General features: G+C 38.6%; 1 protein-coding gene across 1 annotated transcript in view; it reads right to left on the minus strand.

Annotated features, from left to right (window-relative positions):
* MYO3A (myosin IIIA) overlaps positions 1-25,815 on the minus strand; it is a 75,397-nt gene extending 49,582 nt beyond the window's left edge. Inside the window, exons 1-12 of the mRNA XM_008937034.1 lie at positions 25,776-25,815; positions 22,958-23,034; positions 21,390-21,535; positions 19,666-19,731; positions 19,108-19,263; positions 8,095-8,194; positions 5,603-5,719; positions 4,263-4,367; positions 4,095-4,178; positions 3,135-3,337; positions 710-808; positions 495-609 (exon numbers count right to left, since the gene is read on the minus strand). Coding sequence (XP_008935282.1) covers positions 495-609; positions 710-808; positions 3,135-3,337; positions 4,095-4,178; positions 4,263-4,367; positions 5,603-5,719; positions 8,095-8,194; positions 19,108-19,263; positions 19,666-19,731; positions 21,390-21,535; positions 22,958-23,034; positions 25,776-25,815 — 1,308 coding nt within the window. The remainder of the gene's footprint in view (positions 1-494; positions 610-709; positions 809-3,134; positions 3,338-4,094; positions 4,179-4,262; positions 4,368-5,602; positions 5,720-8,094; positions 8,195-19,107; positions 19,264-19,665; positions 19,732-21,389; positions 21,536-22,957; positions 23,035-25,775) is intronic.
* Between the last annotated feature and the right edge of the window lie 234 nt (positions 25,816-26,049).

Consider the following 26,049-nt stretch of genomic DNA (forward strand, 5'->3'; position numbering starts at 1 on the left):
TTAGTGATGAGACTCACTCCAAAGGGATGTAAAAATTCCATTCAATTTTCCCTCTGGAGTTGTGAAAATGTGGAGTTCATCAAAATTCAGATCAACTCAATAAATTTTTAGAACTCTCACCATGGACTTTTTAAAACAGAGATGAGGCTCATACTCACAGGCCTAAAATTATAGGCTACTAAATAATTACAACACCCCTTTCTGTGTATTTACTTTGCAAAAGTCTTTATATCCCAATTACTCCACTGTGTTCACCGATTTCAAAGTGTTGTTGGCTAATATAATTTTATTAGTTTATCAATGCCTTGAAACCTTAAAAATTTAAATGTGGTAATATAGCAGTAAGTTGACCATGCAATATCCTAACACGTAAACACACTACTGCTGAAAAAATAAATTAACAAGGGAGAGTATTTGAATACTTTATATAAGTTTTTCCTGATTAATGGAGCCACTACAGTTCACAAAAACACTCAAGGGTTATCAGCACTCACCTCCAGTGTAAAGCCTATGACTTTGAAGCACTGTTCAATTAATTCAAACTGAGACTTATAAAAGCTATTGTTCATGAAATCTTGCACTATTCTGAAATGATCATTTTGCAGATATCTGAAAGAGTTGATGGATACAGAGTTAGAATGTAAATGAGGTTGAGAATTCAACACTGCATTTCTTAGTAATCAATTTATGTAAAAATAAACTGCATTACCTGGGAGGTCTATATTCTGGCAGCTTATAATGTGCCAGTTTTTTCTTTTCTGCCAGACCAGCATAAATATAATAAAAAATATGGAAATTTTTCTCTCCTCTGAAACAACAGAAACAACAATCTGGTTTAGTAATATAACTATGTCACATTTACTCATGACAAACATGCTATTATTAAATGTTATTTTAATAACAGGCAAGACTCATCCAAACTGACAGAGGACTCTGAAAGAAGCTTTATTATACAAGTTCCTGTGAAATGAACACGCTTTCTGTGGCATTGTGTGGTTTGTGGCCAGGGCAGCTGCTTGGTGCTACAAGCAGCTAAATGGTGCTTTGCCCTTGATGCAGTTCATGGATGCTGGGTGAGACCTTGAACATTGCTCACCCACCCATTAAGTAGCATTAAACAGGCTACTTAACCTCCAGTTATATTTTAAAATCTTCTGACCATAGGAGAGCTATACACTCCTGGTTCATTGAATCTGGTATGCTTGCTTCTGCCCTGAACCAAGAAAACACATAGCAGACATTCAGCAAAGGCCCTTATGACTTAGCACGCCCTGCCTACAAGTTAGGTGCCAAAACCCAGTATGGGTTTGTTGCACATCCAAGTTTCCTTTGCAGTTTTTGAGGAAGAAATGGATGCTTAGGTGGAAATCTGCAACCACCACTAAACTCCAAGATAACCCAGTCAGTACCTATGAAATGGCAAAAAAGGAATTGTATTCAAATCCCTGGTTTTTGCATAAGCTGAGGCATGCCTCAGAAGCACCATTACATGCTTCTGTAAGACAGCATCAGAGACCACTGCACTCCTCTGTGCATGGAGGGTGCCTAGCTCAGAGTCCAGTATCAAATTAGTTTGCATATTTTACTGTGGGCAGTCAGTAGTAGAAAACAAGATCAATTTAAGGAGTAGGAGCAGATCCTTTACCTTCCCCCTCAGTGTCTTAACCATTAGGTTGCATAGCCATGCTTTGCATGCTCCCTGAAGCCTCACTGTGTCCTTGTGGTTTGTGTATTCTCTTTGAAAGGTAGGGGAACCTGTAGGTTCAAACACTCTTGGCTTGAAGTGGGTCTGGAACTTGGGTCTCCTTTTTTCTGTGTAATCAGTCACTGGTTTTCTGCAAAAAGTAATTTCTAGCTCTCCATGTGAGTTTGGGAGTCATGTTCTCCCAGAAGAGAACACACTGTCTTTGCAATGCAGGTGCCTGAATGCCAGTTCTCTGCCCTGGCACAGCCATGTGGACAAGTCACATAGAGACCTCAGTGAAGGGGAGAGCACACTCAACACAAACAGCTTCGGGCACCCGTGAAAGTTCATGCCTCAAAATTTAACCTCCTGCAGTGGCTCTTGCACTAAACACTTTTGTGGCATTTTCTTGTGATTTCAGATATCTAAACACCTACTTAAATAGCATCTGAGAAACATAAATGCTTTGCCGATTTCCTGTCTCAGCATCTGGCTAAATAGAAATGCAAGCTGACAGCCACAGAACAAATCCATGAAAAGTTATGAAAAAAAGTGGCATTTTAAGGAAAAGGATGATTTTATTCTGAAAAAGCAGTTTCTGTGATTATGTTCAACTGGGGAAAAATAAAAACACAATTACATAAAATTGCCTCTAACTTTGAACTGTTTACTGAGACATTCCAAGTGCTACTTAGATGTTCTTCATGTCACAAATCTACAACAGGCAGCAAGGTTGTGCAGAACTACAAAAAGAGTAAAAACGAGCAAGAGATCAGCAAGGGGTAAAATTTAAATCTGTGACATTCCTTGTCTCAGACTTGTTTTTCCTGTTGTTATTATGGCAGAAAGAGAGTTGCCAAAATATTTTTTATCTGGATGTGCTATATATTAGGATAGAAAATAAACAGCAATAATTTAAATTAATTAGAAATGCCATTGATTTTTTTTTTTTTTTGGTGATTTTACATTATGAGATACACACATGGAAAAGATGTTCTGCATTTGATCCATAACCCTTTATCACTAAATCCTACTAGATGCTCCAGAATGGAAAACAAGCTTTGCAAATAAACAAACAAAAAAAAGCTACACTACTAGAGGAAATGTAGAGGAATTAAATTGATGTACTTAACACAATACTTCAGACTTCCACCAAGAAATTCATAACTGAACTATTTGAAAATTTTTAATCTTCATGCATTCTGATACACTTTATATATCACATATGCAGTTTTATGATATTTGTTTAAAAAATAATAATTAAGAAATATGTTTAAAAAATCAGGAGTAGTTTTCATCTAGCTTACAGATTTATAAGCTATTCATATATCATTTACAAGAGAACATTCAGTACCTTATTCATCTTTCTGTTTCAATCCAAGATAATTTCCCACATTGTAGAACTACTCTGTGACCCCCAAATCAGGTCAAATGCAGTTTCTATACTTACACTGCCTGGTGGACAACTCTGGATTTTTCAAGGAGATACTCTGAAATCTGAGCTCCTACAACAGTTCCACCACAAGTGAATTTCATTTCCAAATATTTTCCAAATCTACTTGAGTTATCATTGATGATAGTGCCTGCATTCCCAAATGCTTCTACTAGGTTATTCACTTGGAGGATCTTCTCCTGTAGAGTCCTGTTATTAGCCTGGATAGGAAAAAGATATTGCTTAAAATTACCAGCAATCATTCAGGTACTTTCATTCTTTCCCCTTCTAGCTGCTATTGTGAAGTGTGGCATCATCAGGGCAGCCATGCCCATATGATTCACATGGGCAGGCAGGCATCTGTATATCATGAAGCCTGTCAGAATATGCCAAACTGCAGAACTAATGGCTGCCTGGAACAGGCAACACCAGAACTAATCCATTTCTGTTGTCCAGCACTAGGAGGTGTCCAGCCTGCTTGTAGGATCTTTGGTAGCACATGCTTACTGCTGCATTGCACCATATCAAATACATCAGTTTAATTGCGTTTCACCTGAGACATGCAAAAATGGCACTTATTTAGACAATTATGGTGGTCACTTCCTAGAATGAAAACGTCCCACTGACAGCAATCTGATTGTGGAAGGAGGTGAAAAGCTATAAAGGCTTTTATTTAATAAAATAAAATATTTTTAATTGGTGTGGTTTAAAGACACTCAAACAACGGACAGGCTAAAAAGTCACAGGCTCAGTTCAGGGGCTACTTCCTTGCAGAATCCCCAGAATATTTTCAAGTGACTCTAATTCAGGAGGGAGGAAGGGGTAGGTAGATCATCCTCATGATATTCCAATCTGATCTTAGTTCTTTCTTTGGAAAACGTATTATAGCCTTGCCCTCTACCGATGCCCTGTCCATAGGTTCAGTTAATCAGGCCTGAGTTAGCAAAGCCTTGCAGAGGCATCCCCTTTGAATCATACCTTGCCCAGGACAGTGAGCTGCTGAACCAGAAGATGGGCACTTTGCGTCTTGCCAGCTCCACTTTCTCCAGAAATAACGATACACTGCAAAGAACAAGAGCATGACTCTGAGCTCATGACATATCTCTCAGCCTAGTAAAGGATGTAATTAAGACACCTCATCTTTACCTGGTCGGAGTTGTATGTCACCATGGACTGATAACCTATGTCAGCAACAGCAAAAATATGAGGAGGGTTGGCAGTCCGTTTGGCTCCAATATACAGTTTGGAATACTAAATGTAAGAAAAATTAAAATACCATCAGTTTCCTTTAACAATTTCTTTTTACCAGAGTTTAGTTTTATTTTCAGATTAGTGTACAACATGATGAGGTTACCAGCAGTGATGTTTTCTGAGTGAGCTGTTACTGCACTCACTATACCATGATTCTGTATGTACTTAGTACTATAAGAACAGCTAGAAAAGATGATGAACAGTTTTGTATGATGACATCCCTGCTTACAAAGAACAATTTTGTATGATGCATCCCTGATTATGCTACGAAACTCAAACTACTAGAAGAAAATTGAATGTTGCCAGACATCAACGTCTAATTCCATTTTACTTCTACTTCACATGCTCTTAGTATTTCTGCATGGTATTGATGTAAAACCTTAAGATCTTTTCTATACTTGTAGTATCTGACAATAATGCCAAACCACTGTATGACCAGACTTTCATATATGTCTCCTTTTGTAAAATGGGGAGGCATAGTCCCAAAAGTTAAAATTTTACAGGGTTGCTTCATGAACTGTCAGATCAACTAAACAGATATGGCTTCCCCCAGTGCTCTTAGGAGGAAATGGCACCAGCTCCTACCTCTGACCATTCACAGAAGTTCTCCATGGGAAGTAGAGGAGAAGGAATGCTCCCTCCCAAAAAGAGGGGTAACATTCACTTGGATAAATGCACTTATCTGTAGAGATACTACTTCTTAACTAGCTGCTATGGGCAGCTAGCACCTTTATATTCTGTGGGGTTCTAGTCAGTAAATCTCATTAGGTTTAGTCCAATTTATCTCATCCTAGAATGAATGTTGAAAGTCACCAGAAGAAAAATAACCTCAAAAATCCTACCTCTATCCACTGATTAAAATGGATTACTTGCTCAGATATAGCTGCACTTAGAATCATAGAATGCTTTAGACTGGAAGGGACCTCTGGAGGTCATCAGGTCCAACCTCCCTAAATAAGCAGGGACTTCGGATATGATTTAGATGTGATTTACACTATACACATAAAGATGTCAGAAATCAAATGTTTTGGAATTTCTAACTTAGGACCTGAAATTCAGCACATGATAAAGACATGTGTCAATATGCACCTGATGAACAACATTATTGGGAATTCTGTTTTTCAGAGTGAACCAAAGTAAATCTCAAGAATGATCTTACTTTATATGTAACACAAATATTCATATTTTATTGGAATTCAGTGCCAGTTTAAAGAGTCAAACCTAGATTTTCACACCTGCGAAGAATAAATATCTATGTTCCGAAATGGATTGACAGCGATGAGAATATCCCCAACATATGTGTAGATCTGATCCTTGGTGTAACCCTTCTGCAGCTGCTCTGTTACCGTATTCTGATGGAGAAAGAACAGGAACATTGAATCACATGAAGAAAAAACAATATTAGGAAAATGTATAAAATATTTATGTAGTTGAAATGAGAAAGGATATAGAGGAGAGGTATTAATCATCTGGAATACAACTGATCATGATCAAAAGTGAATAACACTTTCAAAAACACTGGCATTCCTGATTTCTTGCGTCCAAACTCCCTTCAAACAATATATACTTACGGATTTCCAAGTGGCTGTAGAAAAAGTGAGTTAATAAGTATTGCTTTAATTCAATTAATCAAAGGTTTCCATGAGACAGTCTTGTCTTCATTTCTGGTTCATTTGATGGTTGGACTTGATGATCTTGGAGGTCTTTTCCAACTTTAATAATTCTATGATGCTACAGCTTCATATAACTCATCAAGCAAGAACCTTATGCTTGAATTCATAACTGCCATTACAGCTGCTCTAATATTACTGAGTTACAAGACTCAGTTACAGATGTTCAACTGTTTGAATCCGATTAATGTAAACCATCAGATGTCTTTATATGTTAACAACAAGCCTCTGCTCTGATTGTTCTTTGCTGCTGCAGAGCCCCTTAGTGGCAGACCCAATGTCTTCACATTATTTCCCTCAGCTTCTCCTACATACAGAGCTGGGTATGTAAAGTGTCTGGTTATGTTTCCACTCAAGACAGAATATAGAGCTGGATGAAGAAAATCAAACCAGCCTTGAGACTACTCTGAGGTACGTGTGAAAATATTCAGACCCTATTCTCACTGGAACAGAATGACTGGCAGCAGAGGACTACAGAAGGGATTGCTTTTCTCTCCACATTCAGCTGTTCAGTGTTGTGCACTATGTTTTGGTTAATGCATTAACCAAACATGAACTCTGACAGCTGGAGAGGTTACACTTCTGTCACAGGAAAACATAAAGAGAAAACTTTTGATTAACTTGATAAACTCCTTCTTTTGTGGTTTTGAACGTTACCTTGCTTTTGGCCATAACCAGATTCACATCAACAGAATTTTCTAGGGGAACTTCTGCCTTTTTTTAAACTATTTCTTGCACCAATAGAAGGTCTCCTGTTTTACTCTTCTGATGAGGCTGTCTAAACTGGAATAAAGTTCTGAATGGAAGAAAGAAGACAGTTCTGAGAAGCTGCCAGTCATATGTGAAAGAGGTTCTTATCTGGATTTGATTTAGTAAAATATCACATAGCCAAATTATGCCTTTAGGTGGAGACTTCATGAGGGCTTTCCTGAGAATGCTCCACCTCTGAGGAGATGGGATATACTTCTGGCTCATCTGTATTTTTGTACATCTGTTGGTTTGGTTTGGGTTTTTTTTTTCTTTCTTTCTTTATGTCAGACTCCTTATATGCTTCATGGCAAAAGTTAAGAAATAGTCTTGTTAGCATATGGCTATTCCCAATATTTAAGAAATGCATAAATCAGAGCTTTGTGCAGTAGATGAAGTTTGGATTAGCTCAGTTAGTATTAACTAAACATTAAGCTACCAAAGCCAAGCTCTTGGATGATGGAAGACATTCTGTGGGCTGTTAGCATTACGTAGCTTAGCAGCTCAATAGCCACATTTAGTATTCTGGACTGATGAAGATACAATATACCAGAGAAGTTTTATAGGTAAAGGAAATGTTTATTATAGTCTATGCACAGCCTAGCAGAGAAAGAATGACTGTTTACAGTCACTGATAGCCTCTAAACCTGCAAATAATGTTCTGTAGCCCAATTCTTCTTTCTCGTTTGAAGCTTAAGGCATAAACACAACAGACTTTTCCCCTTCCTCATGCATGTTTCCCTGCTTCTCCCGGACTCATTTTCGAACTCTGGCAAACCAGTCAGATTTGTATTTGTAATTTTGTCAGAGGTTCACCAGAAGGCATTGACAGGTCAGTTCCTCAGCTGATGTAAACTGATCTCAATGGATCCCCACACCAAAGTAGGTCAGTGAGAACTCAGCCTTGGAGAGCGTGGTAAGCTAGTTTAAGACAATGTCAGATGTCCAAGCAACAGAGACGGTGCTCATTCTTGGATCTGGATCAACTTCAGGTTAACATATCACTTCAAACTAGATATTTAGCTGGAATAAAATCCACTCATATAAATCCTGTTAAGCAAAGACAATACTGCTGCAATATTGCTTGGTCTAAGACTGTAACCACAGAGGGTGTTTCAGCTTTGAGATGGAACCATTCCTGACATGGTAAATCTCATCTAAAGTATTTAGCATAGACTGGTAAAATGCCATTGTACACTTACGTGATCAAAACGTGACAATATAGTTGAACTTGAAAATCAACAGCACATCATTGTCTTTTAATGTGTGACTATCCCTCTTCAGAGAAATGTGAAAAAGGAGATCCTTACCTCATCCAGTACCTCCAAGGTTGCTAAATCATCTACCTCTTCCTGGTTTGAAACGAGCGACTTACTGTAGTTCCCTTTCTTGGTATGAATACGTTCAAATCTAGAAAAGAAAGACATGAAATTCCCTGATTTAAGGAGACAGAGCAGATCTTGTATCTGTAACCATCTTGAAGGCAATTTATCCAAAATGTTCCAGCTTCCCTTTGTTCTGAATTCAAACACACAAATGTTTGAATAATGACAGGATATAACTTCTTAGTGCAGCACACCTCTACTTGACAATTCAAAATCTGTGGTTTGATCCCACAACTGATCTCACAAAGAACTTTCTCACTGTACAGATTCCTGCTTGATCACACCCCTACATTAGCTGCAAGATGAGAGCTATACAGTACAGGTTATAAAGAATGTCTTTATAAGGCATGTAACTGTCAAACTCTAGCACCTACCTGCAGAAAGAAAAGTGACTCAGCTAAAAATTATGGATAGAGGGTTTATGCTGAAGTAGTATGGCAAGGATGATACAGACAAAGCATTCAGGATGGAAATGTTTCTAGCTTAATATTGACAATGCTCTAGAGCCCAGCTGAGATGACCACACTGTAGAGCAAAGTGCTACAGAATCACTGGGGCATGTGAAATACAACCTGACCAAGACAAATTTTCTTGGATTCTACAGAAAAAAAACAAACATACAAATAAGGAAACAAAATTTAAAATATTTTTTTTTTTTTTATCAGGGTTAAACTTCAATTAAATTTGTCTTGAAGTGGAATTTCTTTTCTCTTTTAATCAAACCAAAGAACACTTTAGGCAGTCTTAGAGAAATTAGCAAGAAAATTCCCAGAGACTTGGAACATTTGCTATCCAAGAGTAAAGGCATTGCTAAATAAAGCAAAAGCAGTAGAAAAATGCAAAGTTTATAATTCACATTAGTTATACGTGCTGTATGAGCTGGAGGAAAATCAGGGAAACGGAAACTGGATAAATAACAACAGAGTTCACAAATTAAATAAAGCTCAGATGTGCAATAAGGCACAAGTGCAGAAAGGCTATCAAGTGAACCCAATCCCCTGATAGGGCCTCACTCCCCTTGATAACATCAGTAGGATGGAACCTCTCAAACACAGGGAACATTTACCTTGGTAAACTGAGACAGCAGGGAGACTGTGTTGTGTGAAACGCACTCACTCTTTACCTGGATTCCACACAAGACCAGGGAAATCCATTACTTAATTTTGACATGAGTAAAAGCAGGCAGGTGTTTTCTACTCAGGCAAGAACTTTAACATACAGTGAATAAAGGACAGGAGAAAGAGAGGAGTTACACCAAGACATTAGAATGTTAGAAAGTTAGAATGAACAAACACCACACTGATGGGGCAAGCTAAAAGACTTCTGGACTCTCAAAATGAGATTTACTGCAGAGTGTAACAGGCTATACCCATTCCACGAACATCACCTACTTCAACGGTGCTCCTTCAGGTCACACTGATGTGGGATACCAGTGCAAAAAGTCAAGCAGGCACCTTCTTGGCATCAGTTACTGATTCCCAGGACTGAAGAGGGGCTGGAAGAGATGGGGAAATGATGCCCTCCCGAACTATGAGTGCAATCAAAATCTGAATGATGGAAGTGCAGGCATGAGTGCACATCATCTAGCACTTCTTTCAGTTTCTCTTGTCTCTTAACTGTTGTTCCCCAAGGGTGACAGAATGGACTGTTCTCACACAGATGCCAGCAATGGAGCAGTTTCTTCCTCCCTTAGGCAGGTGCCAGCTACCACTGGAATCTTTCCATTGTCCGTATTGCAAAGGCAGGAGTTTCACACCCACAGCTGACTAATTCTGCAACCTTAATACCAAGACACAAACATGGAAGACTCCATTGCAAAAGCATGTCTCTTGCAAGTCCACTGCAAGTTTCATGGTCCCTCTGCCAATATTGCAGCCCACTACCCAGTGTGGAGGCTAAGTGACCAGGAAGCACAATGAGCAGTATGGATCAACATCTACGTTGCCCTGATGGAAGTGAGGGACGATGGAAGTCTTGCCAGTTTTACACTCAACTGTTTTGCAGACTACTCTCAAACTGTTGTTAGGATGCTGGAGCTGCATGGGAAAACAGTCCACTTCCAAATGTTTTCTTTCTTTCAGCATTTACTACAGGCTAAAAATTACTATTGTAGATACAGTTCAGGCTAAAAATTACTATTGTAGATACAGTTGTAAAGATAATAGAATCATAGAATACCCAGTTGGAAACGACCTCTAGGGAAAAGCACAGTCTAGGTAAGATGGCCCAGCCAAATCTTAAAAATGTCCAATGTTGGGGACTCCACCACTTCCCTAGCAACGTAATTCCAATGACTGATTGCTTTGTTGTGAAAAATTTTCTTCTTGTGTCCAATCAGAATCTCCCCAGGAGTAACTTGTACCCATTACCCCTCACCTTTTCCATGTGACTCCTTGTAAAAAGGGAGGCTCCATGTTCTTTGTAGCCAAATATTGGAAGATGGTGAGAAGGTCTCCCCTAAGCCTTCTCTTTGGTGGAACAAACTAAATTTTCTCAGCCTTTCCTCATATGGAAGCTTCCCAGTCCTTGGATCATCTTTGTATGGCCCTTCTCTGGACCCTCTTCAGCCTGTTCACATCTGTTTTGTAGAGCAGGGACCAAAGCTGAACACAGTATTCCATGTGTGGCCTGACAAGCGCTGCGTAGAGTGGGATAATGACTCCTTTATCCTTACTAGTGTTGCTCTTGTTGATGATGAGGCTGAATTACACAGAGGTGAAAAGCAATGGGAATACTACACTGCAGAGTACCATAGTCTGATTACTGCCATGCAGCACAGAACATACAACATGGGGGCCTATTCCAACATAAGCAGTGTAAAAAGACACAGCAGACAAAAAGACACAGGAATGTGTGTCTCTGCAGGGGAACAAAGGCAGACTTCGCAGCAATAAATCCACAACTGGGTTGTAATTTGGTATGTATTTAAATACGTTGAAGCAGAAACCACACAGGAATACAAGCTGGCAGCATCCAAATGGATGGGTCTGCTGTAATAATAACTCTCCTAGGTCCAACCTCTTCTTCCCTTTCCTTTGGAACCCATTTGTACCACAAGCACTTTTCTGGTAGCACTGTCCTTGCAGCAACACTATGAGACAATTTTTGGTTGTAGGTACTCTCAGGTTGTATTAAGAAGGATGTGGTAATACTAAGATTTAAATTAACTCTTCAGCCTTGTATGGTCTACTGCTGCTTGATTTGCATTTACCAGCTAAAGGATATTACTGAATTCAAAGCCAGAGGTGCAGGCAAAATCCTACCCCCTCAATAGAAATCTGAACCCTCTATAACCCACACTCCTATTTGTACCTCTTTTTAACAGTTTTAGCTGAAAATTCAGATTTGGACAGCTGAAACAATTTCTCCTTTGAAGAAATTGTTTGAAGGTCATTTTGTATCCAGAGGACGCATTTAGCATCAGTATGACTTTGACAAAGACTTATGAATGTGTACCTGAAGGAAAGATGTGGGAACTGCAGGACTATGTCAGGTTCTGCTGTTCTATTTTTTCCATTGCTGAAAAGAAGAGCCAAACCAAGTCATCTGTCAAGTCATGCTTTCAATTTCTGGTGGTATTGTTATGTACACTTTTTTTTTTTTTTTTTTTAAAAAAATGTTACTGCCTATCAGTGAGTGATATTTCCCAAGATTTGTTTCAAATACCACTTTTCATCTACTGCAGGAAGTTAGCAACTGCCTTATAGGAAGTGAGGGCAATGCACTGTTCATGGAGACTTTTCTTTTTCTTTTAAGGAAATGATCTCTATTTATGCCAGTGAAGTTTAATTACACAAAATTGATTCTTCCATAATCCTCTTCAGCTGACATTATGAGAACACTAGTGCTTGTTAAACCAGATTATATGGTCCATTCTCCAGAGTACAGCAGAGTGGCAGATTTGCAGAATACAATATTTTTCTGCTTTGCTGTCAAAGGGCACAGACCCCTCAAGGGCAGTTATACTGCTTCACTTGCTAAAGCTCCAACCACTTAAAAAACCCACATCAGTGCTGTTGACATCAATGCTGAAATTTCATTATCGTCATGGACATAGACATTGTGAACAGAAATAACTGTTTCTCTGTTCTGTTCAGAAATTGTTTGTTGCAGGCATTAGATCTTGCAGCCATGCTCAACAAGCAACTCAAGCAGCTTCAATGCCAGAAACACCAACCCAGTATGGACAAGAAAATGAGCCCAGGCAGCATTGTTTCTGTGAGTCTTCACATTTCTCCAATTACCTTTCAAGAATCAGTTAAATCAAAACGAGGCAACTGCAGCTTTTTTTCTTCAAATTGTCAGAATGTATTTAAAAGATTTCTGATAGTTCCAAAAATACCATGAAAAGGGAAGTGTGACTCATGATGCCCTGTTGAACTCTCTGCCTAAACTGGTTGGACAATCATCCACAGACTAAAAAGTGACAGGAAAAGGGCTGGCCTTAGTCTAGGTGTAAAGAAGAGACTAAAAATAATAAAATTTTCTGCAAGGTGAAGGTGGGAACAGCTGTAGACCTCCCAGCAGTCACAAAGAGCATTAAAAGTGACAAATGGAAAAGAAGCAACACAAAGAAACCTGTACAGGACATATAATTGCTTGTGATTCTATTTCTCTGGAGGCCTGCACAAAGCAATATTAATTCACACTTGAAATGAAAATTTTGTCTTCAACAGATGTGTCTGGTGAAATATGTTTAAATAAATCAGTCTTATATCCATATACAGTCTTATATCCATGCAAAGTCTGTACCTGAATTTAGAAAGGTGTGTTCATAAGACTCCAGCTGCATCTGCACAATGCCTTGCAGACAAACCTGTGCTCCCTTTACGTTTAAATGATTGCACAGCACTGGCTGCAGTCTCAGGGAGCTGTGCTCAAGCTTATGCAATGTTGCTGAGAGCACAGTGCTGCTCAGCAGAGTTGTAAGGCTTTCGATTCAGAGGTGGCCCATGTCTAGCCTGGTGGATCATGTCCTGCTCTACACAGTCTGTTTCCCAAAGTCTGTGCTGCTTTACCATGCCTTGCAAAAAAAGCAGATTATTGGTCCCTCATAATAGCCTCAAGTAGCGGTCGTACCCTGGTAAATTTCAGGGGAAAATGTGTTCTTCATAAGCAAGTAAGAGAATTCTAAAAGGTCTCTTTGGTATTAGTTCTTCATTGCCCTCATAAGTCCAGTCCACGCTCTGTGGTCAGAATCGCAACTAAGAGGAGGATGGAAGGGCTCCAAAAGTAAGCAATGCCTGGTGAAGAGAAAAGAGTTACTGACACAAACAGTGAAGTAGCAGGCACAGAGCATTACTCCCAGGGAGTCCTGAATGCAGGAGGAACTTCCTTCTGCGGTTTTTTTCTTCAGGAGGTAAACTATTCTTCGCTCAGGCATTGCGACTGTTCATTGTATCATATGGAAGGATATTCCTGTTCTGCTACAGAAATGTGTATTAGATTCAAGCATATGGGAGCGGAGATCTGCTTATTTTAAGGCCTGTGTTGACAGAAAATCTTTTATTGCTTCTACAGCCTGAGTGCAGTTTGCAGCATAGCCATCCTATATAGGAGTGCCCTCAATGCAGGAATAAATAGTCCTTCCTGGTACAACAAAACCCATACTGAGTTACAGGAGAGTGAGAAGTGGCTTGAAGTGCTCAAAGATTAGTCTGGAACTCCAAAGTCTCAGGTTTAAGCCCTTACTCTGACACAGATTTCTTCTGGAGACCTTGACCAAGTCAGCCCTGGACTCTGTGTGAGCTATCTTACTCTGCTCCTAATACTGTTTCTGTCAAGCTAGTGTGCTGATCTCCTAACCTCTGATGCAGTCTGCCTTTAGCTTGAAGGACTGCTGTCAGCTGCTTTCCACTGGCAGGATGAGTCAGAGAGACTCAGAGAGAGAGAACACCCAACAAATAAGTGACACAAGTCTGCGCAATCAGGGAAAGTCATGGAAGGAAACTACACGGTACTCCCTGCTTTTACTAGGAGTGCATAAATTGACAGTCACCTTTATGCATGCAGTACATAAAATTCTATGAACTTACTTCCCTGAACTTTCCAAATAGTTAAAAAACAACTGCTCAGCACTCTGTCACTGGATTTCAATGCTATCCCTATACAGCCAATACAGAAGGACAAAAATCTTAGGGGAGTAAATCAGTTCACCCAAAATCAATTTTTCTGAATCACTTTTCAGTAGAATGGGTCTCCTTCCCATATTTGCTTAGAGGCCATATAAAGATGAGTCTCTTAACTTGGGGAGCAGAGTCAGCTTGCAGTGAATATCCCTCCCATATGCAGCTCATTCTACAATGAGTCATAATTCCCAGGAAATACACACTGTACTAATCATTGCAATTTTCTGCAGAGATTATTGTAAAAGCAGTCAAGATTAAGACAGCCAAACAACTCAAGATAAAAGTCTTACAAGCCTGTCAGGTGTAGATGTGACAGTTCTGAAGGCCATTTCAAAGACAGCTATTTCAGTTGCAAAGTAAAACTCTTTACAATCCAACGTTTCTTTCCTTATTTGACCTAGCAAGAAGTGTATTTTTAGAACAGTTTTGGAGTATATGCTGCAGCACTCAATTCTAATATTTTAATCACTAATTACAAATTTGAATGACTATAATGTGACTTATAAGAATAGAAGTATGTGAATGAAGAATTTCCTAAAAATGAGGGGAAACTAAAGCAGAGTCCAAAGGTGAATGACCATACTCAAATGAGTTCACTGTTTCTTCATTAAAGATCATGCCATAAATTCCATTATTATGCTTTTTGTGTCTCTATCAACACAGAAAAAGAATTGGAATACAGTATTGAAAGAGCTAGGTGTTCTAAGGACTGGAATAACAGATAGGGGATGAAGTTTATTTGTAAAAAAACTCAAGGTCATACTACAAGGATGTAAAAATTTTTTCTATTAGTTGAAAGTTCATCAATTTGAAAAGATTGAGGGAAAAGAAGTATCAAGATAATTATGAGTCATGAGCCCCTCTGAAGAGGCAAATACCACCTTATGAAGTTGCACAATGAACAAAAAGCCTTTTTTTTTGTTATTGCTATAGCAATAACAGAGGCAACTCTTGCAGAAGCCCAAGGCCCTTGTCCTTAAAGCGACTCTCCTCACAAGGAATTCACAGTGCAGTGAGAACCCAAACACTAAACAAAAAAAAACAGAAATTAACTGCACTTAGTACGCAACTTTGCCTCCTTCACCTCCTTCCTAACATTAATTTCTCTCCTATAGCTTATTTCATCATTCCAAATAGCAAATTTTAGAGACTTTTTCATCAAGATGCTATAGGAAAACATTAATGCCTCAAGGGATAATTTCTCATGCTCGTCGTATTGCCATTGCAGCCTGAGAGCTGAGCTAGGAAAGGTTAAGTTGCAAAAAGATATTTTTAGCATAAAAAAGTGATGACTTCAGAAAAAAGTGTACTGCATTTGCTCAAAGTAAAAGAAGTAGAATTTGTAATGAAGCCCATTGCTAGTATTCATGCTTTTTGAGCCTTGAGTAGCACAAGATATACCAGTGCTCTAAGACTGTTCAGAGGCTACTGAAAAACCAGTACAACATTCTAGCACCTTCATTAAGTCTGCAGCAGGTCTATGGCATGCTGCCATCTAAACTTTTATCAGCGCAAGCTGAAATTTCTCTAGTTACTCAGGAGGTCAGTGGGCTTCGTTCCTCTTACTAGGTGTTTAGGAAGGATGCAGTACAATACAAGAACCAAACTCGGTTCCTTTTCACTAGAATAACAATAATGAGAAGGTTCAGAGGGCCTGGGGCAATGCCTGAATGACTCTGACTTGTCAATGTTAGAAAATACCTCAGGAATGATGGTGCTAATGAGAGTCCCTGTAGGATGGCTCCACTATATGCCTAGAGATCACACACCCTTCCAGAGCGGACATAGCACACACAGATTGGCTCTGAGGATCTGGCCTTCTGCAGAGACCTCTGAGAATGTGACATAACCTAACATGAACTGTCATGCTGGACAAAGACGGTGATTAGATTTTGACTGAAAACAGGAATAGTGCACACAAGAATATCCTGTGGCTGGACCTCAGCTACCAACTTCCAGGCATTTTTCTTTTGCAATACAAAATTTCAATTAATAAAATTGAATTTGAAGAGGAAAGGAAACACACACTGAGAAAATAACTGGGTTCCTTACTCTCAGCTTTAAGTCAATGTTACCAAATTTCTTTGAGTTTATACAGAATCACAGAATCATATGCCATGCCCATTCGTACCAGATGACAGAGATAGGAGAATTTCTTCCCTTGGTGGAAGCAAGAGTTCTTTAACCCCTTAAACTACCTGCCTCCCAGTGCTAAGAAGCAGGAGAGCTATGCCTTCAAATGGTATGGACCAAGCAAGTGTGAGCTGGCAATCAGGAAGAAGCTTCACAACAGAAGCTGCCAGCAACTGGTGAAAGTTCAGGAATTCTACAGTAGGGCCCTAGAGACAACAATGTAAAAACAATCCCAGAACAGGATAATCAAGAAAAGAAAAGAAAGCCAGGAGATTTTAAGACAAGACTCTTGCAGGTACTTGTCACTGCATACCCTGTCTTGACTCTGAATCAGATTTACACGGTACTTCTGTACAGACACTGCTCTTGACACCATTTGCTGTGTGCAGATTGAAATTCTGAAGATACATATGATTAGTATTTAAAGACTTAAAAAAAAAAAGGTACAACTACTGAATTCAAAGTTCTTTGTATAATCTTTTTATCATTCAGCAGCAGAAAAACAAATGCTATTATGTAATAATATCCTTTACAGCCTGGAATTCTGATTTCACCAAAAGTGAAATGATGTGCATACTTCACTACAGTTTCAGCTACTGGAAAACAATGTTCACTTTTCTTGCTTGTACACAGATAACAACAGATATTAAGATGGGTATTCTTACTGTTTCTAGAACACCAATCTTTTTATGCACGCCCTGCTATAAAAGAATCCTCCAGCAAATGCAGTCAATAAACGTGTTAAAGCTGATCATAGGTACCATGACTGTAAAATGTGATTTTTACTTGCAGTCTTTCATAGTGCTTTCACTGATCTCAGGTATGGAAAGATTTAGTTAAAACAATGCAAATGAGATTTAAGTAGGCTAGTATCAGCCTACTTGTTAGTATTTTAAATGGCTAAACTTAAATATGCACTAAGCTATCAGTTTAAACATGCCATTTAAATTACATCCATAGTTAAGTATATTTCATTTGCACAGTTTCAGATAATAAATTATTACTATTTTCAGGCAGAAAATTCCATCCTCTTTTGGCAAAATTTATGTAGAAATTACACTTCATCAACTGTAAAAGCAAAGGTAAGTTCATTACATAGTAATAGATACCCTTAAACTGGTTCATGTGAAGGGTGATTGGTTAATAAAATACAGTCTAAACAGGATAAAAAGTACCAATAGATCATCCTGTTCCCGTGCCGTTTGGTTGATCTATGCGCCTTCAAATTGCGCCACTTTCTTTACGTTTGTATTGTGTGGGAATAGAAAGTTCATGTAATTTGCTCTCTGAAGTATTTAGACAAAAAAAATGAAAAGACTGGAAAAAAAAGAATAACACTTGACAGAAAATGAACATACAAGTTTTAAAAAAAAAAAAAGAAAAAAAAAACTTAATTGATTTGGAAGCTTGATTTTCAAAAACCATTTAGGCTTTGAAAGGGAGAGTGTCACAAGTAACACCAGGATTTCAATTCACAGAGTGTTTTTGACTTATTTTACCACATATTTCTCTGTGTTTAATAAATAAATACATACTTTTTAAAGTCTGGAGTGTGTTGCTGTTTTAGTGCTCAGCACTGACAGTATGCTTATTTCAATTCCAGAATCTTTCTGGATTAAGCAAATGTCAAGTCTGCACAGTATAGAACATACAAATCCAGTCTGTGGCCTACATTTAAAACAAGTGCATAGTTTTTTACTGAAATGCCAGAAAAGCGAAAATACTGTTCATCCCACATCTACTTAAAGTCCAAGAAAACCTGAAAATCATTAATTACTTAGAAATACATTTTTTACTAGTATCTTCAAAGCAGAAAGTAAACAGAAAATTCTCCAAAATTAGAACTGAAGACTACTGTATGTGTTGTTACTAAAAGTATGTGTGAAAGGAAATGTTTCAGATTATAATAGGCTTTTTCTATAGATAATAATGATAAAATGTCTTTTAAAGATTATGTTCCATTTAAACAACAAAGAAAAATTGTCATGCTTTACCTTGAAGCAGGTACCTTCCTTTACCTTCACCAGGAGCAGTCACACCAGTAGTACATCAATACTAATCTACTACATTTCACATCTAACACATTACTTCAGAGTACTGGGTGGGGTCTTTTAAAATTGTAAAATCGAACCAAGCCATTTTCAGCTGTTTTAAGTAAAACCCATCAGGTGCTAGGTGATTTATTCAGAACCAATATTCTGAAATACTACTGGAAGAAAGAAAGTATCTATTCAATAAGACACGAGATTTGAAGTCTGCAAAACAAGGACTGGTACTGCCATCACTTCTATCAGGCAGTAGCATCCAATTCCTGCAGGAACCTGACGAGCTATTTTTAGCATACTTGCTCAAACTAAACATTAGCTGATCATGCAAATACAAGAAAATGCCAAATATTAATTTCACCCAAGCTTAGTTTTCTGAACACTGGGATCCTGATCTGCATCTTGAATCAAAGGTGAAAGGGGAGGCACTTCTAAAGACTGTTTCATCCCACATGTGAATCACGATGGTCCTCTCTCTCCATTGGTTCTATAGGGGACCCCGAAGATTAAGCTTTCTATTTTTTGGCCAGCTAAAGTTAGGAGAATTGAATCTTTCTCTGAACACCAGCTATTTTGAAACAGTGAAAGTTATCAATATTTTCCCAAGTGGTCTACTCTTTAGCTATTTTTACCTTGCCTTTTCAGTGACTCCCATTTGTTGATGAACATCAATAAATTCCATGAGTTGCCTTTGTAGCACGTTTTCTTTTCCTTCAATTTGCTTAATAAAATCATGCTGCAAAAGACTAGATACTGTCGGACGCTTCTCATAATCTTTAGTCAAGCACCTGTGCTGGCAGAAAAAGCATATGATCACTGAGAGATCACTGCTCAGTTTTGAAATGCTTACCTATAGTTCATCCATGCCTCCATAATAAATACACCCATATTAATCACAACAGCCATGTACTTAAGATTTTACAGAATTGATGAGTCTAAGAAGTTACATTACTGCATGCTAAACCTAAATATTATTTAAATTAAGGAAAACAGAAACATCAAGTGAGTTAAAATTTTATTTCATGTTTGAAATCTGGAGCCCTACTTGGAAGTCAAACTGGATTTACAAAATAGATTTTTACTGAGACGTATTAGTAGCAGTAGATTTCCACAGACAACGCAAAGGTATTTTACACATGACATTTACACATGTTCCATATTCAGCTACAGTGGTCTCAGCTGTTACTCACTTGTTAATAAAGTCATTGAATTCAGGTGACCACAGTTCAGGCTGCTGTAGCGTTGGAGGAGGATTCCTGCAAAGGTCAGTGTGATGATAAGTTAATAAGCTACTCACTTCACAAAAACAATGTGTGAAGGCAGGCTGAGTAATGAGTTTTAGAAGGCCACTGAAAAAAATATATTGATTTCCACTGATAAAAGGAGCATGGGTAGATGATACAATGCCTCACTGGTTCTCCTGCTTTACGTAACTAACAAGGAGAAATAGTGTGGAGATGACCTACCAAGCACTGCTAAGCAGCACCGCGATTTTTTCAATGAAATCAATAAATGGAAATGAAACTAACAACCCATTCATCACTATTCATTTGTAATGGTAAGTTTCTATTTTCAAGTCTGAAACAATACACTTTCTTAAAGGATTTTTTTTTTTTTAAATTTTATTTTAAGAACCCAGTGAACAAATTGTCAGGATAAACTAGCTTTTTATTTACTATTTCTCATTAATTAGAAGATAATGAGAAGTCAAGCAAAGGACTAAATACAGATCTATCGTAAATACATGCTACTATTTCTTTTCTGTAGTTAGAGCTGTTTATTCTAGGTGTTGATTTGGTCCAAATTATTTTAACAGCCTTCTTCCATTCAGCGGTGCCATTTTCACTGAGTATAATCATGAAGACAAAAGCAAAGACCTATAGATGAGGCGACTTTTTGTCTATCAGTCATCACAACTGCTTTTCTTTAACTGCTGATTAATGGTTACTGTATAACTTTCAGGTTTTACTTAAGGGAATGAAAGGTTATTGATCTTATATTTGCTCCAGGGCAGAAAGGTGCCCAGTATTTGTAAGGGTGTAAGCCAGATGGTTTTATTTAAGGCCTAGCTGAAATGACTGACCACAGCAGTTTGTAACTTCTTTTCCCATAGCAAGCAAAGGTAAGAAAGAGCACTCATGCTTTGCTTCAGTGCCAAGTCAGCCAAGATTTCTTAAACCTGAAGGTAATTTAAACTAATTTGGGTGACTTGGTTGAAAATGACTTGAAGCACTCAGGTATACTATATGTATGGTCTCAACTGTTGTGGTACTGCTCCAACTATTAGAATGAAATCCACAAATTGCTGCATGATCATCCCCTACAAACTCTGAGACTGATGTTCTCTGAAATACTTTAAGTGGCACTTTGGATACTTTTATCTCCAACTCCAAAGAAAACACGGAAGAAGCTGCTCCTTGCACTGCCCAAGGACAGCAACACTGGAACTACCAGGAGCAGTACAAGCTAATAAAAAGCCTAAACAAAGGTGAATGGTGGAACAATACTTTACACTTCAAAGTACATGAGATAAATTGTCAGGACAGGTATGGGTCCTGTTCACCACAGTCGCATACTCAGACTGTCTTTCTATCCTAAGCCATTCTTTGTAACAGTATATACACGACTCAGCTAAGTCCTGTACTTATATATATTGGGCAGCAGTCCACTCAGGAGAAGGCCTTTTGGCTTTTCCATAAATCTAGCCCCAGTCAGCTCTTAACTCCTCAATGTGCATGCAGGGCTGAAGCAGAGCCTGCAGAAAATACAGCTGGACAAAGTACTTCCAACCTCCTCCTAGTCTAAGTAATACAAAGAAACCACACAAACCTCTACAGTCTAAGTTTGAAGAAAGTAACAGTTAAGGAGGAAGTTCAGTGTAACCCAACAAAAAATAAACACACTAAGATATTACCTTGGTATTTTGAAGAGTGCCCTCATAGGGTGCAAATCAGCAAGGGGTGGATCTCCATCTCCCAACTCTATTGCAGTAATACCCAGTGACCATGCATCACATCTGGCATCATAGGAGCTATCTAGCTGCTGCTCACAGGCAATCACCTGTTGGAGTGAAAGACTGGGATTGTCATTGGATAGCCAAACATCCAAATTTAAGAGTACACCCACAGCTGGGGGAATCTCTTACAGGATGGAAATATTCATTAAAATAAATAGACTTGCACACATGGAGCTACACAATCACCTGCTGGAGTAAAAGACTGGGATTGTTACTGGATAGTCAAACATCCAAATTTAAGAGTATCCCCACAGTTGGGGGAATCTCTTACAGGACGGAAATACTCAGTGAAATAAACAGACTTGCACACATGGAGCAAGCTAGAGCAGCCTGTTGCTGAAAAAAGCCATGTTAAACTACAGAAAGCCAGTGTCCAGGAACACCAGGTTCCCTGACCAGATGTTCTCTGATCTGACAAAAGGCTGCAAATCCTTGGGCTTTTCAGCTGAAGATGGTAAACTGCAGCCCATGGCTGAGAAAAGCAGAAGGAAACTCAGCAGCCCTAAATCTCTTTTCTACGGATTATCCTTGCAAAACAAGTAATAGAGCTCTACTGCTCTCTCTATGACGTAAAACAAGCAGGAAAGCAGAAGCTGAATTCACTATCTCCTACTGGGCCTTTATTCAACCAAATCAGCCAATTTCAAGATTAAGCCAATTTCCTCAACAATGCCAATGGATTACAGCACATGTATTTAATTTTATATATATTTCAGATCATCCACCAGTGCTGGATGAATCTAGAAACTTTCTTCCCATTAGCTACAGTATCTAAACCAATGTGTACATTGTTAGCTACATGGCTAGATCAATGTGTATAAGCAGAGTATGTTTGTAAACATAAGTGTATAAACAGATAAGTTTTATGTGTCATGATGTGGTTTTGCTTGTATGCACATAAATAGTGTAAGTACATAGGCTTATTTATAATGAAATATTTTTCCTGCCTCAGCTTAAAATATATCCTTGTATGCTTCAATTCCAGGGCAAAAAAAGTCTCCAGACATACACAGTACATCTTATTCATTCATTCATTCATAATAACCTCTTTCATTTCTTGCTGCCAGCTACAGATAAATAGTATTAAAAACTTTCTAGGTGTAGAAATAAATAAATAAAGCCATACTGTATCACAGTACCACCCTGAGCTCTTTCCATCCATGAGGAGATGAGATACCTGTAGTTTCAGAGCTTGGAAGAAAGGATCAGTGGTACTACTCTTTCCTCTTTAACATTTTAGTAAGCAATTCAATATCTTGCTCTATAGCTCTATCACGGTAATTTCAAAACTAAACCCTATTTTAACTTAATTCTTGAAAACATGTAAAAGGTTTAAGACACTTTTTTAAAAGGCATTACTATTTCATTTGGTGAAAGGACAAGTGGTCAGGAACAGAGCGAGTAGAAACACAGAAGGCAAGCAGCTTGAATACCAGTGACAAAATGTCTCAAAATATAAATCTGACCTCTGGAGCCATCCAGAATGGGGTGCCCACGGAGGTGTTCCGGCGGAGGCGAGTGCTGGTCAGCTGAGCAGACACACCTGGAAGAATGAACAGAAGCTATAATAACAGCAACTGCTATTTCCATCCAAGACAGCCCTTACGGACAGTGACATCCTCATTTTGTCATGGTGCAACTTCCTCTGCAGCAGAATCCCAAAGATGTATTTCCAGTTCTCTGGTAAGAGAGGCCCAGTCTTCAAAGGTACTCGGTGCTTCAGCTGAGGTTCTCTGCGTCCTTTGTTTCCAGTGACTCCAGCGGGACTGGAATTTAATCCCAAATGAGCATTTCATTAGTAATTTGACTCCATATATTTCGACTGGTTAATTACAGTTTTTCTGTATCCTATTTTAGTAGAGTGGCAAAGCACCTTAGGGGGAAAAGTTCTGTACATTCCACAGATTCTTTTTTTTCTTTAATGCTCAGTACTCATGCCAGACGTATGTTCCATTATTTATATCTTTGAGGTTGAACACTATAAAATATACTTATCCTCATCTTTTGGCTGATCTCCCATAAAAAAGAAACAACAGAATAGTGAAACAAAAATTCTTACAAAACCTGAAGTCTCTCCATGCTCAAAGCATATTCTCAAAGCAACATCAAATGCCTGTAAATCAGCTTTGTAACACAAGCTGCAGTTTTAGGAATTAACTATTTCAGGCCAAAAGCTGGAAAGTGAAATCTTAAGTCTAAAGATTCCTTATGGGTTTAAATTAAAATACACTTAAAATATTAGGAATTCAAGTGGGCTGCAGCACACTTCTGACCAGCCTGCCACAAATTTCCTTCCTTACAAAACAAGGGTGTATTGGTTGGAAACATCTCTAGCGTGTGTAATGGGGAGAGTATGCCACATGCAGAAAAACAGCCCCTCAGCTAGCATGTCCTGAACTATTGCTAGTTTATCAATCACAATCTACTGTGAGGTCCACACGTGATAAAAAACAGCCCCTCCACTAGCAAGTCCTCAATTATTATGGATTTGAGTAACAGCCAATGGTGAGATCCACCAGAGGCATATTCTGAAATGCCAATAGCATGGATGGCAAGAAAGGTACTGTGTTCTTTTCTTGTTCCAGCCTCTGTCTGATTGACACTGAAACTCACTTATTTTGCCTTCATACATACATCTGCTTTCTCTTTAAACAACTGAAAAGACTCAGTTTCACTCTGAGTGCCATTTCATTATTCTGAACTACATGAAGCTCCAGTGAGCACCACTGGCCAGCTTCAGCTCCATAGTGTCTGGTTTGAACACGCTTGACCTTATCTTCCTGAAAACCCTGCAGATAGTTCATAACAGGAGCAACTCACATTAACTGCCCAGTGAAAATACCAACTAAACTTCTGTCTAGATAAGATTTGATTGTTTTGGCTTTTTTCAGTGGTGGTCAAGAAATCATAGAGGGCTTGATCTGTTTTTTCACTCTCAAGCTCTGATTCATTCAATACCTACATTTGTCTATTACAGAAATGCATATAACTGCTGAAAATAAGGCAGCAAGAAAGATCCTGCCTGCTCATTTGAGACAAACACAACCATGCTTTTGTGGCTGCTTCCCTCTAATCTATCCCAGGCTTGAGAAAGTTGAATCTGTTTTTGTCTCCCCATGCCTGCAGAAAGTCCACACCACAGTGTTTGCACCACGGAAAGCACAACAATGTGAGCCTTAGCACAAAGTCCATCAATCCTGCTTCGGCTCCGCTAAGCAGGGGCTTTGCTTTTCCTGCAAGGAGTTGTCTGAGGTCCAGCTTCCGGCTCGTGGAGCCTGTGTCTGTTGTGCCCCAGCACTCCACATCATTCCAAAGGCAAGGAATGGGCACGTACACCACAGGTCTGCCACTGTTGCAGTGATGCCAGCTGACACCATTACACGATTCTTTGTTTTGGAGGGAGAAGAGCCTACTCTTCCCTCTCCCTTTCTACGTGTTGTGGTGTGGGAGTCCCCTGTGCTAAGCTTTTTTACTTTTTTCAGTCTTGGATGAGGAAATGGGATTCAGATCTGCAGGCAAAGAAACACGCTAATTAAATTGTTATGATTCCAGTGTCAGATTTAATAAATAATAACTTTCTGCAGAGATATAGAACAAAATGTAAAAGGAACATGAGTGAACACCGCATTCTGTCTATGCACTGTTACGGTTTTTTTTCCTCTTTGAACTGTAATTATTAAACCAAAGGATTTTTTCCTCTTCCCCCTTCTTTTACCTCAGTAAAACGCTGATTTAATTTGAACTGTTCACCACTACTTTCTTTAGGCTCTTGGATATTTTGTATGCTATTTGTTTGTTTGTTTATCTTTTTGCTCTTAGCAGTAAAGTGGCATTTCAGATTATAGAGTGTAGGACTTATGACAAATGATATTTCCTTGGGCTTTTTCTGTGTATAGAGGAAAGAGGATGTAATTCCACACTTAGTAACATTTCTTCTAGCATTTCAGTAACCAGTCAAGCATATAGCTGGCCAGCTCTTTTTAACTTATTTTTTTACAAAAACATCTTGCTCCTCCCCCTTCCCCTTCACTACTGCTTTGTTGCAAAATGACTCAAATATTCGCCCAGGAAAATCTAGAAATATGTAATAAAGCGGTGGTTTATTACACATGTATTATAAATCTCACAGAATTGAAGAACTTAACAAATAAATGTATTGATAGTACCAATGCACACCATAACCAAAATAATATATTGTGTGTATAGATGGAGAAGGGATTTTTAATTTTTCTTTTTTTCAGGCATTAGTTTACTAATAAAAACTGAAAATTAGCTGATTTATACCATGAGTATTATTCAAGCTTTTCATTGCAAAAACCGCCATATTGGAATAACATTGCAAGTAAAGCCATCTACTTATGACCTTAGGACTCAATAAAAGAATAACCGCAGAAATGAGCTTCCTATTATTAGAAAATATTTGTTCCACAGTAGCACCCAATCCGAGCAGACGCTGTTCTGATCTGATTTGGAAGGCTGTACAAAATTTTTTATGATTATGTCCCATGACAGAAATACTTGATGGGTTGATGCTAATGGAAAAATGGTGAGCCCTGGC

The sequence above is a fragment of the Merops nubicus genome, unplaced genomic scaffold (genome assembly GCF_000691845.1).
Source record: "Merops nubicus isolate BGI_N331 unplaced genomic scaffold, ASM69184v1 scaffold8143, whole genome shotgun sequence".
NCBI classification, from domain to species: Eukaryota; Metazoa; Chordata; class Aves; order Coraciiformes; family Meropidae; genus Merops; species Merops nubicus.